The 11,078-nt window shown below is 58.5% G+C and overlaps 4 protein-coding genes across 4 annotated transcripts; 2 read left to right on the top strand and 2 right to left on the bottom strand.

The window, feature by feature from the left end:
* Positions 1 to 1,473: 1,473 nt before the first annotated feature.
* Positions 1,474 to 2,663, top strand: N657DRAFT_638170 (uncharacterized protein; the record flags this gene model as incomplete). Its single annotated transcript, XM_062791564.1, has 2 exons — positions 1,474 to 2,426; positions 2,498 to 2,663. 2 exons carry the CDS (start codon positions 1,474 to 1,476, stop codon positions 2,661 to 2,663), a joined length of 1,119 nt encoding a protein of 372 aa, XP_062642042.1.
* A 37-nt stretch (positions 2,664 to 2,700) lies between these two features.
* On the bottom strand, positions 2,701 to 5,092 carry N657DRAFT_583969 (uncharacterized protein; the record flags this gene model as incomplete). Its single annotated transcript, XM_062789717.1, has 4 exons — positions 2,701 to 4,624; positions 4,683 to 4,742; positions 4,816 to 4,847; positions 5,027 to 5,092. 4 exons carry the CDS (start codon positions 5,090 to 5,092, stop codon positions 2,701 to 2,703), a joined length of 2,082 nt encoding a protein of 693 aa, XP_062642041.1.
* A 411-nt stretch (positions 5,093 to 5,503) lies between these two features.
* Positions 5,504 to 8,233, bottom strand: N657DRAFT_651482 (glycoside hydrolase family 31 protein). The gene has a single exon (XM_062794174.1). It carries the CDS (start codon positions 8,082 to 8,084, stop codon positions 5,517 to 5,519), a length of 2,568 nt encoding a protein of 855 aa, XP_062642040.1. The 5' UTR covers positions 8,085 to 8,233; the 3' UTR covers positions 5,504 to 5,516.
* Positions 8,234 to 8,924: 691 nt separating this feature from the next.
* Positions 8,925 to 10,827, top strand: N657DRAFT_583943 (allantoate permease; the record flags this gene model as incomplete). Its single annotated transcript, XM_062789715.1, has 5 exons — positions 8,925 to 9,160; positions 9,218 to 9,519; positions 9,594 to 9,807; positions 9,869 to 10,054; positions 10,122 to 10,827. The coding sequence occupies 5 exons, from the start codon at positions 8,925 to 8,927 to the stop codon at positions 10,825 to 10,827; spliced, it is 1,644 nt and encodes a 547-aa protein (XP_062642039.1).
* Positions 10,828 to 11,078: the final 251 nt, after the last annotated feature.

Raw genomic sequence — 11,078 nt, 5'->3', positions numbered from 1 at the left:
CGGTTAGAAGCGGGCACCCTCAAGGTAATTCGCAGCCGCATACTCGGGCTATGTCCTATACACGCAGACAGTTCGCACCAATACTCGTGGCGTCACAGCTAGACGTAGTAGTACTCCGGCCTCCCGGGGCAAAGGCGCGGGTAGCGGGCGTTCCGGCAAACACATGTCTCAATCTGTCGAGCAACAGCAGAGAACCCGGCTTGGACGTGGCGCACGGGTGGATGATGGTTCCTAGCTTAAGCGTCGTACCTCTCAGGAGGACCACATCAGTCATTCCAGCTTCTCGGCCCGCTCTCCTCCGAGCCCGCCAGCCGATTTAAAGCAGGATACCACTGGTTGCAGTCTGCGGTAACCTGGGCAGTATCTTGATCGGTCAGCTTGCTACATTGTTTTCAGATATCGATACAGTTCAGTAGCATCTTTGCCACGGGATCCCCGTTCCTGTTCTCATGGTCATGTTATATGCCTGTGGTCACTGTTCTCATGATTGTATCATAGGCATGTGCTCCAGCATATAGGTCTGGTTGCACGCCCGTTCCTGTCATCTAGCTCTTGCTCTCTTCGTAGGAATATTGATCTTGTATGTGCGAGCTGACCAGACCTTGGGTGGTGCCCGTCACAATCTTTAAGACATCTCTCTACTGTGCCTGCGACTGTTGGATGGATGATCGAGCCGACTCTGGTGTGTGTCACCCTCCGCCGGGTTTCTGCTTGTATCGCCGCATCCGATTGATGCCAGTGGCAGTATATAATGTGTGTTTAAGAATAACGTTAGCGTTAGATGATGTCTTACTAAGAACAGTAAGAAAAAGAGAAGACTCAATTCCTCGTTTTGTATCTTCATGTCCAGCATTTGTGCGTTGTTCAAAAGGGATTAGGTATGGTGAGTTGTCATCGTCCGCGAACAGTGGCTTAGGTAGCTTACAGTGGCTTACACTAGCGCCAATTGCCACAGTTTGATCGACCAGCCGGATTGAGCATGACCGAAAGAATTACCAGCCAATCAGAGAGCGGAGCGCTTGGAACGCTAGTTGTGCTGGGAATGCTACTTGCGGTGGGAATGCTAGTTGACACATCAACGGCAGATTGTATCCCTGGAATGCGAAGTATCATACCCGCCTGGTGCATTTTCCCATTACGGTATTCATTCCGGTTCGGAGATCAGATCCGAAGTCCGGGGCCAAGCTCGGCCCGATAACCCACCCCAATCTCTCCAAGCGCTGTTGCCGGCAATGCAGCTCGGCGAACCGGGGTCATCGGGATGCGGGGGCAGATCCAGCGACCGGGGTCCGGGGGAGCAACAACCGAGCCGTCCATTGTCAGCTCGAGGTACATCTACCTACCACCTTCGTATCGCCAAGGACTCTCCAAGACTTAGGCTTCGACTCCTTGAACTGAATAATTAGTTTGCCCCCGTGCGACTGCTAGCCTGTCACTCACACAAGTTCGACTACCCTTAACACATTATTATCCATGTGCGACTTTTCAAGATACGGGATCCTCTCGGAGGAGTGGACTGCTCTCCAGGCATCCCTGCCCGCGCCCGCCAACACCGTCGAGTCCTACGCCCAGCTGCGGGACCGCAACAACGCCGACCGCGAGGCCCTCGCCGCTCAGGGATTCGCCCTCCTGGCCCCGCGGCTGCTCACCAAGGATCATACGATCCCGACCCGTGACGGCGCGACCCTGCAAGCCCGGACCTACCGCCTCAAACCCTCCGACCCGACCGCCGTCTCCGCAAACCTAGCCTCCGCAGACGGCCTCCTGCCCATCTATTTACACTTCCACGGCGGCGGCTTCCACGTCGGCACGCTCGCCTCCGAAGACGGCATCTGCGCCCGCATCGCCGCCGACACGGGCGCGCTCGTCCTTAACGTCAACTACCGGCACACGCCCGAGCACACGTACCCCACGCCCTTCCACGACGCGGCCGACGCCTTTCGCTGGCTGCACGCGCACGCTTCCGTCATCGGCGGCGACCCTGCCCGCGTCATACTGGGGGGAACCTCGGCCGGCGCGAACTTAACCGCCTCAGTCCTTGTCGCGCGCCACCTGCGCCTGCCCGGGTATGAGGACCTGGCGGACCTGCCCGAGCCGCTGGGCCAGGTGCTCATGACGCCGTGCCTGTATCACCTTGAGTGCGAGAGGCGGAGGTTGCTTGACGAGGCCGGGCTGGCACCGCCGAATCCCGCGAGCTCGTATGAGCAGTGCAAGGACGCGCCGGTGCTGCCTCGGTGGAAGATGAAGTACTTTATTGGTTTGCTTGGAGTGAAGCTCCCCGTGGACCCGAAGGACTATGTCCTCAATCCGGGAAACGTGCCGCCGGAAAAGGCGGCGGGGCTGCCGCCAGCGACATTTGGGATTTCCGGAGCGGATCCGCTGCGGGATGAGGGCTTGTTGTTTGCGAAGATGCTTGCTGAGAGAGGGTGAGTTCAAGTGCCAAACGCCCCCCTTGGAGATGTTCGTATTGTACTAACCGGTCTATCCTGTGTGAAAGCGTCCCCACCAACATCCATGTTTTCCCTGGCATGCCGCACGCCTTCAGAAAGTACGGGGCCGCTCTGTCGGAGTCTGCCCACTGGGACGAGGTCATGCATGGGGGGATCAAGTGGGCGCTCTCTAGACCAGTGGCGACGGGCAAGTTTGAGATCAATGAGAAGTGAACTCTGAGAGACCATGATTAGTCAAGCAGGGCTATTCCTATGAAGTATTGAAGTCCATCGATGCCCATCTCAGGCCATAAAAGTTGCTTGTGTTGTCCGCGCCGTCGATGGCCCCCGCCAGCAGGTCATCCAGCCAGGAGGTCTCGTGCGTTGGCGACGAGAAAAATGTGAGCCCGGGAAAGTCCCACTCGAAGACGAACTGCTCGGGTACGAACGACTCGAGTTCGGTTTCGGTTCCGTCGACAGCCCATTCGCCTTCGTCCGTGTTTCCAATCCTCCTTTGCTGCCCGGCAATATTGGAGTTTAGCGCATCTTGCGGAAGCGGTTCGGTGAGCCGAGCGGTCTGGTTCGGCGATTCTGTGGCTCGGCTGAACTTCTCTATGCTGACACGCACAAGGTGCAGGTAAAGACTGCTGCTGCTGTTGTTGCGTGGGCCATTTCCAGGTCCGCCAGCGGCTCTGCCGAGCTCATGTACTAATATTCGACCTTTTTTGACCAACTCCTCGTTGGTAGTCCTGCCAGCGTCAAGTCTCCCATCGCCCTCGTCCGGTAACAATATCGACAATTTCAGGAGGAGCAGGTAGCAGAAGGCGTTTTTGGCCCACACAAAGTCCATGGCGTATCGAATGCTGCGCAGATACACGCGTGGCTCCTCGAGAATGATGTCAAGGTGCTGTTTCAACGACCTCTTGGCCATACCTAGGATGGCCCTCTGGGTAGATGACATGGCGTTGACGTTCTCGACCCCGGCGGCCTTGAGCGCACAGCACACAGCCATACTGTCGGCCCAGCATCGCTGGACGGCGAGATTCGGGGTCAACCAGGGCATCCGGGCTGTGTGTTTCTCGTAAATACGTGTCCAGTCATCGAACCAGACGTTGAGGTCGATCTTGTTATCGCTGACCATTTCCATGAGCTCATCGTCGTCTGGTTCCCCTGGTAGGCGATTTCGGACGTAACTTGTGAGCGTGGAGTGTATCCTGGCCCGAATCGCGTTCAGCTCAACTTGGGCGAAGAGGTACAAGTCCATGCCAGTCGAAAAGGGGCTGTCGAGCAAGATGCGGCACCGCTGGGCGGACCCCCGAAATCGGAAGCTGGGAGCACCACCCGCATCAACGTGCAGTATCTGGCCCATCATGAGGAGGTGCAACCATGTTCGGGTCTTGCGCATCAAAGTGGCGCCGTCATCGCCAGGTTTCTCGGCAGACGAGGCGGTCGCTGGCTCCGGAAATGGGTACGACGTGGCCACCATCCCAGTTCGAGAGTTAGTGACATGGCGGGCGCTGAGAACTCCGAAAGCCTCGGGTAAACCGAGCTCCAGCGCCATACGGGTAGCAACGGCCACAAGCAGGGATCTCTCGGGGGCATAGCAAGCCCTGACGAGGAAGGCTTGCACGGTTTCAAGACAGGCCTGCTGGCCACCGCGGCTCGGCGGCGCAGCGATGGAAGCATTGAGCATCCGCTGTGTGTGCACGCCGAGACGGCGAGTCGGGTGCGACTCGGACCCCGTCATAACGCGACAGCCAACTGAACAAATTGCGCTGAAGAGGACGGCGCTGCGGTGCCGAACGCTGTCGAAGGTATCGTATGAGGGATCGAACACGGGCACATACCGGTCGCAGCCCGAGAAAAACGTGCCGAAAAAGGACTCGGCGGCTTCGCGGGTGATCAAGCCGGCGGTGATAGGGTCGAGATCCGGGATTGTCGGTGGGGTGCCGGCCTCAAAGTGTGCTCTGTTCCTCTTCTGAGGCACTGCTGTCCTCGTCAAAGAGTCGCCTGAGGGGCGAAGAGACGCTTCCTGAGCCATTACGGCGCTTTCAGTGACAGGAAGTGCGACTCCAGCGACTTCCAGCGGCATCCCAGGCCAACTGCAGGGACTCGGCACCGAATTGGAGTTGTTGGATGGTGTTTGCAATTGCGTCTTTAGTGATTCGATTTCCTTTTCCAAGGCCTCCATTTTCCTGTTTGAATTGTTCAGCAATTCCTCGTACCAAGGGCCAACAGTTGAGCAGGTCTCACGTTTCATATGGATCCTTTGGGCGCTCGACAAACTCGCATATCTTCTGCAGAGTGCGACAACTTGCGTAAGGCGGCAATGCGGGTCAGAAAGATCGATGTCCTCTCAATCTGGCCATTGGATTGCGAGGCTCACCGAGAGCATGGCCGCAGCCCATCGCATTTCACCTACAAGATCAGCGCATTAGCATCCCCCAGATGCGGGTGCGAATAACCATGATCTCTGGCCTACCTTGGAGACTCGACACGACCCACAGGCCTTCTTTTGACGACCGACGATCCCGTCAGCAACGAACCCGGGCCATCATCATTTTGCCGGATTTTAAGCGTTAAGAACTTGAACGTACCGGGATTCGCTTCTTGCGGGCCGGACCGGAATCGGGTGATGCCTCATTGTGAAGAAGAGTCTGCATGGCGAAATTCGATGTCCCATGACTCAACTATTAACCTTTGTCGGAGATGGTTGCATATGAGCGGCCCCGCTGGGTTGCATCGGACAAAAAAGGAGTTTCTCCAGGTGAGCTTCCCCGCATGTGCTCCGCATGCCGAGCGAGCCACCATCGATCTTGGCGGTGGGGCTGAATGCGGAGAAACAGTGGGGTCGATCGATCTACACGTGTATCTTTTCGTTGTCGATCCAATGTTCCAGACAACCATCGAAGAACTCCACTTTCAGCAGATCAACGATTAACACGACGTAGGACAGTTGCCAAGGGGCATCCCACTATCGAAGATCATTTTTGCATAACGTTATATCCTTTATGGCATTTGTAGTTACATCTTAACATCAACCCTAACGGTAACTTTCGGCATCATTCCAGCTCAGCTCAGCTCAGCTCAGCTCAGCTCAAACCGGTTCCTTCCTTGCTCATCGACGCCCAGCTCGACCACCGTCCTTCCATCCTCGCTGACCACCTTCCGCTGATCGCCCGATGGCAAGATGACAACGAGCGTCTTCCACGGCGCCTCAAAGCCCGACGACTCATCCCTCGAGAATTTTACCTTGATCTCACCCGACGCTCCCGTGGCCGTGTAGGCGAAGGTGTATGATGACACCTTATTTATATGCACAGCTGACACGCCGTCGTCTTCGTGCCACGTCGTCTCGTGCCACTGGCCATTCTTGGACTGTCCCTTTGGCGGGAAGACCTCGACGCCGCGGTAGTCGTCCAGCGGCAGCTCTGCCACGTTCTCCGTCTCTCCGGGAGACAGCACCTGCACGTCGTGGCCAACGGGGATAGCCGCTCCCACGCGCGCAAGCACCGGGATGCCGGCGCCGTGCCACTCGGCGTCGATGTCGACCCACTGTCCCGAAGCGAGGTACTGGAACGGCGCGTTGGTGTTCATGAAGCCTTCATCGATGGCAGCATCCGCTGCCCTGGGCAGGTAGACGCGACCCTTGGACGCACCCGGCTCGTACACACCGCCGACGAGCATCGCGTCGCCGAGCCAGTACTGCGTCTCGCCGTCCATGATCTGGGACGTCCACACCTCCGGGTCCGACTCGTACCCCCAGCCGGTCCAACGCTGCGGCGGCGTCGCGGTGCGGTGGCTGTCGAGCATGAGCGAGTAGAGGTAGGGGATGAGCGCGTAGCGCCGCTTGATGGCCTTGCGCACGAGGTGCGTGATGGACGGGTACATCCAGGGCTCGATGACGTCGCCGACCGAGTTGTCGCCGCTGGCCGTCTTGAAGCAGTTGATGGCGAACCGCGGCGAGTGGATGCCCAGCTGCACCCACCGCAGCAGCAGCTCCGGCGACGGCTGCTCGCCCTCGAACCCGCCAATGTCGTGCCCGTAGCACTGCATCAGGCTCATGCCCGCGTTGAGCGAGACGGCGTTGGCGCCCTTCATGCCCGCCCAGCTCGTCACGTTGTCGCCGCTCCACGTGCTGGCGGCGTACCGCATGGTTCCGGCCGTCGCGCTACGCGTGAGGACGAAGGGGCGGATGTCCGGGTGAACGTCGACGAGGGCGTCGTGGGATGCTTTGCCGTGGAGTTCGGTGTGCATGTTGCGGCCCCAGACGCCGACTTGGGGTGTCTTGTCGGCGCCCGGCGGGATCTGCAGGGAAGGGAGGTCCAGGGCGCACCGCCAGTCGTCGTCCGGGATGGTGTATTCGTTGTTGTCGTTCCACATGCAGTCGATTCCCTGCCGGGCCAGCTCGCGGACCCCGTTGTACCACCAGTCGAAGCCCGCCTTGGAGGTGAAGTCAATGTGGCCACCGTCGGCACTCTCGCCGCCGCCGGCGCTCCAGAGCTTGGTCACGGCCGTCTTGCCCGTCCGCGGGTCCGTGAACAGCGCCCCGGCCGCCTTGAGCTTCTCGTACTCCGGGTGGCTGCCAATGACGTACGGCTTGATGTTGGCAATCAGCCGGATGCCGTGCTTGTGGTATTCGCGGATCCAGCCCTCTGGGTCCGGGAACCGGTGGCGGTTCCACGTAAAGACGTTGCGCGTCTTGGGGGGTGTCGCCGAGACGGTGTAGCCCGACGACATCTGGTGGGCGGAGCAAGGTATGTCGTACTCCTTGAACTTGCGGGCGAGCGCCATCATGGCCTCGTGCGCGGGCGGGTCGTCGAGCATCGAGTACTTCATGCCGCCCGAGAGATAGCCGAACGCCCAACGGGGCACGAGCAAGGGGTAGCCAGCGATGTCGGCGTAGGTTCGGACGATGTCCTTCAACGTCTTGCCCACGATGATGTACTCTTCCAGGCCGCCATAATCGTGGCGGTAGACCTTGTAGAAGCCCCACATGCCGTCCATTTCGGCACCGATCGAGTACTGGCCGCGGCCCTGGCTGGTCGAGAAGGTGGCCACGCAACCGTCCGGAGTGGCGTTGATCAGGAGCGGAATGTTTTTGTACAGGGGATCGGTCCGGTAGACGTCGTAACCGAAGCTGTCTGTTGCCGAGAGCTCGAAGCGACGGCCCGAGAGGTTCATAGGGGCTGCCTTCTCGCCCAGGCCGACGTGTAGCGTATTGCGGTTGTAGCGCGTGTAATGGGCAATGCCCGGCCCGTCTACGACGTAGCTGCGATTCGGCAGATCTTGGAGGATCGGGAACTTCTGGCCCTCGATCGAGATGGACACCGATGGCGTCTCACCCGCAAAGTCGACGTTGGCTGTGATGTCGCCGATCTGGATCTTCTTGCTCCTGTCGGTCGATGTCATGATGGGCCGAACGCCATCCAGCTTTGTCTCCATCCTGGGGACGCTGGGATATGGGGGAATGGGGTGCGTTTCCGACTTGAAGGTCGTCCTGAACACATTCGGGCGGACGGCCTCGAAGGAGAACTCAAATGGTGGAGAGGACGGGTCGGAGGAGTTCAGTGTCAGTGACGGAGCATTTCCGCCGGCCTCCTGAGAAGGACACAGGGTCCAGGAAGAGGGAATGTGTTCCCTTTGCGGAGGCATCTTTGAGCAGGACCCGTTAGGTTGGGGAAGGGGATATCGACGGAGCTGGATCTCTGTGGTTTCAAGTCCAGCTACACAACTGCAGAAGGCTCAATGTCATAGACGGAGCACGATCTGAGGGGGGTGGAACGAAGCAGGGGAGAATAAATGGTCAAAGCTATCGAGATGAAGCGCCGACCCCGCGACGTCTTAAAAGCGCATGCCTTCTTTTTTCCAATGGGGGATGGATCCCCGCCGGCGTTGACCCCTCTTGAGCTATATCACCTCCGGCCATGTCCCCGCCAAACCGGATTCGCCGCTCATGGAATTGGGGACGAGTTGGGGAAGGGAGACGTCTCTTGCGGCGGCAGACCGCGAACTCATGCCTAACTGGGTTAGCTAAAGGGGCTGGTCTCGGTCGAAGCACCCGAAGTCCGATCCCTGCTTCTATCCTCCGGCCCTAGAGGCCTTGGCATGCCGCTTTTTTTCCTCAGCTTGGACCGATGATCATGATGTCGTACGGACATATGGCGTACACATCAGGAGTCGGAGATGCCGAGGTGAGAGCCGACCCCAGCAGGATGTCAAGTCCACGTGTCTCACTGCAATCAACCCCGGTTTCCCCGCATCGTTCCCGGCTTTGAAGGGATCCCCATGGGGTCGCGGCCCAGCTTCGGCACCTTGGCCGTGGGTGGGTTCCAGGATCATGTATGGAGTCGGAGGTTCCCAGGGACATGCCTGTGATATAAATACAGGTCACAGAAGACATGATGGATTTGTGTCGTGACACTCCATTGCAACTTGACTTCCGGTTCACAGGTTTGTGGCAGCAGCACTCCTCCGCTTCTCCTTCGATCAACCATGGCGGACAAGACCGAGAGAGACGATAGCGCTCCAGAGACCGTCCGGGTCGAACAGGCCCAGCTCGACCGGGACGTCGAGGGCAGCCTTCACAAGCCAGCCGCAGACAAAGATGTCAAGGGTATCGACAAGGCCGCCGAGTTTTTGAAGCAAGCGGACCACCAGGTTGTCGTCACGCTCCGCGACAGCCGACGCGTGGCAAAGCTGATCGACTGGAGGATCCTGCCCGTCTTGCTGTAAGCATTCTCGCCACAAAAGCGCCGCCTGAAATGGCACACACTGACCTCTTTTAGGGTCATCTACTGCCTCCAATCCCTCGACAAGAATACGCTCTCGTACTCCGCCGTCTTTGGTCTCATCGCCGACACCGGGCTTAAGGGGGATCAGTATTCATGGCTCGGCTCCGTCGTTTACGTTGCTCAGTTGGTTTTCCAGCCGCTGGTGGCTTACATCCTGGTCAAGTTCCCGGTCGGCAAGTTCTTGGCCTTCATGGTCTTTGCCTGGGGCGCCATCCTGTGCGGCATGACCGCTGCGCACAACTTCACTGGGTTAATGGTCTCGCGGCTGTTCCTTGGTATCTTTGAGTCTGCTGTCGGTACGTACCTGTTCCTTCTGAATCTCGTCGTTCTGAGAGCGGGAGGGTTCACTAACTCGGGCCTTTCTGCCTAGCTCCCACCTTCGTTGCCGTCGTCCAAATGTGGTACAGACGCCGAGAGCAGACAAAGCGCAATGCGGCGTGGTACGCCATGTTGGGCGTTATCAACATTCTCGGTAGCTTGTTGACTTATGGTCTCGGCCACATCAACTCACCGGTCCTGCGCTCCTACCAAATCATCTTCCTCTTCTGCGGGTGTCTTACCGTGGCCTGGTCGATTGTCACATTGTGAGTTGATCAGCCAACTGACCCCCATCAGATGCATTGCTGACACGGCCACTGCGCTCAGCATCTTCATGCCGGACTCGCCTATGACTGCTAAGTTCCTCAAGCCAGACGACAAGCTGATTGCCATCGAGCGACTGCGGATGAACCAGCAGGGCATTGGCTCAGGCGTGTGGAAGTGGGATCATGTATGGGATGCCATGCTTGATCTCAAGACCTGGTTGTGGTTTACCATCATGTTCATCATCTCGTGCGTCACGCCAACGAGAACTAGAATTTCCCAGGCAGACCCCAAGCTGACCGTGCTCTTCAACCAGCATCCCAAGCGGCGGCATCTCGACCTTTGGGCCCCTGATCATCGAGTCATTCGGCTTCGACCGCTTCACGACCATCCTCTTCAACATCCCCTTCGGCGCAGTGCAGATGATCGCCACCCTCGGCGGCGCCTGGCTCTCGGACCGGATCCGGATGAAGGGCCCCGTCCTTATCCTGCTCTGCATTCTCCCAATCGCGGGCTGCTCAATCCTGCTGGCCGTCGGCCGCGCTGCGAGCGACCGCGCCGTGTTGCTGTTTGGCTACTACATCATCTCGGTCTACCCTGGCATCTCGCCGCTCATCTACTCTTGGTCGGGCCAGAATACGGGCGGCGACACCAAGCGCAAGGTCACGACGGCTATGCTCTTTATCGGGTCCAACGCCGGCAACATCATCGGCCCGCTGCTGTTCCGGCCCGAGGAAAAGCCCCGCTACACGCGCGGGCTGACGGCCAACCTGGTGCTATTTGTTATCTTGGCCGTCGAGATCGGGCTCGGGATGCTCCTGATCAAATTCCTGAACGTCAGGCACGCGAAAACGCGCGTGGCGCTTGGGAAGCCCGAGAAAATTGTCGATCTGAGCATGGTCGACAACCGGGCGGTCGAGGACGAAGACGAGGTCTTGAACCAGGCTGATGGTCATGTCGGCGAGAGGGGCTTTGAGGACTTGACGGACCTTAGGAACGAGGACTTTATCTACGTGTACTAGTGCCGCTTAAAGAAAGTGCTACAACCGTGTTGCAGTTTTCCCTGATTGCGGGTCGCGATGTCTTCGACGTGTCATGGTTGGCTAGGCATATTGTTGGCAAATGTCTGGCTTTCGGGTCCCCAATCCCGGCTAAAGGGTGCCGTCTCGGGAGTTCTGTCGTGTGCGAAGTCTTTGATTTGGCTCCTTGTATTGAGTTCCGTATGTCTTCTACAACTGCCGCAGCCAATCTAACCCGGCGATATAGGCCAGAA

This window comes from Parathielavia appendiculata, assembly GCF_033297405.1.
Source record: "Parathielavia appendiculata strain CBS 731.68 unplaced genomic scaffold N657scaffold_53, whole genome shotgun sequence".
Lineage (NCBI taxonomy): Eukaryota > Fungi > Ascomycota > Sordariomycetes > Sordariales > Chaetomiaceae > Parathielavia > Parathielavia appendiculata.
Note: the sequence above shows the minus strand (reverse complement) of the source record. Positions and strands in the feature narration are given on the sequence as shown.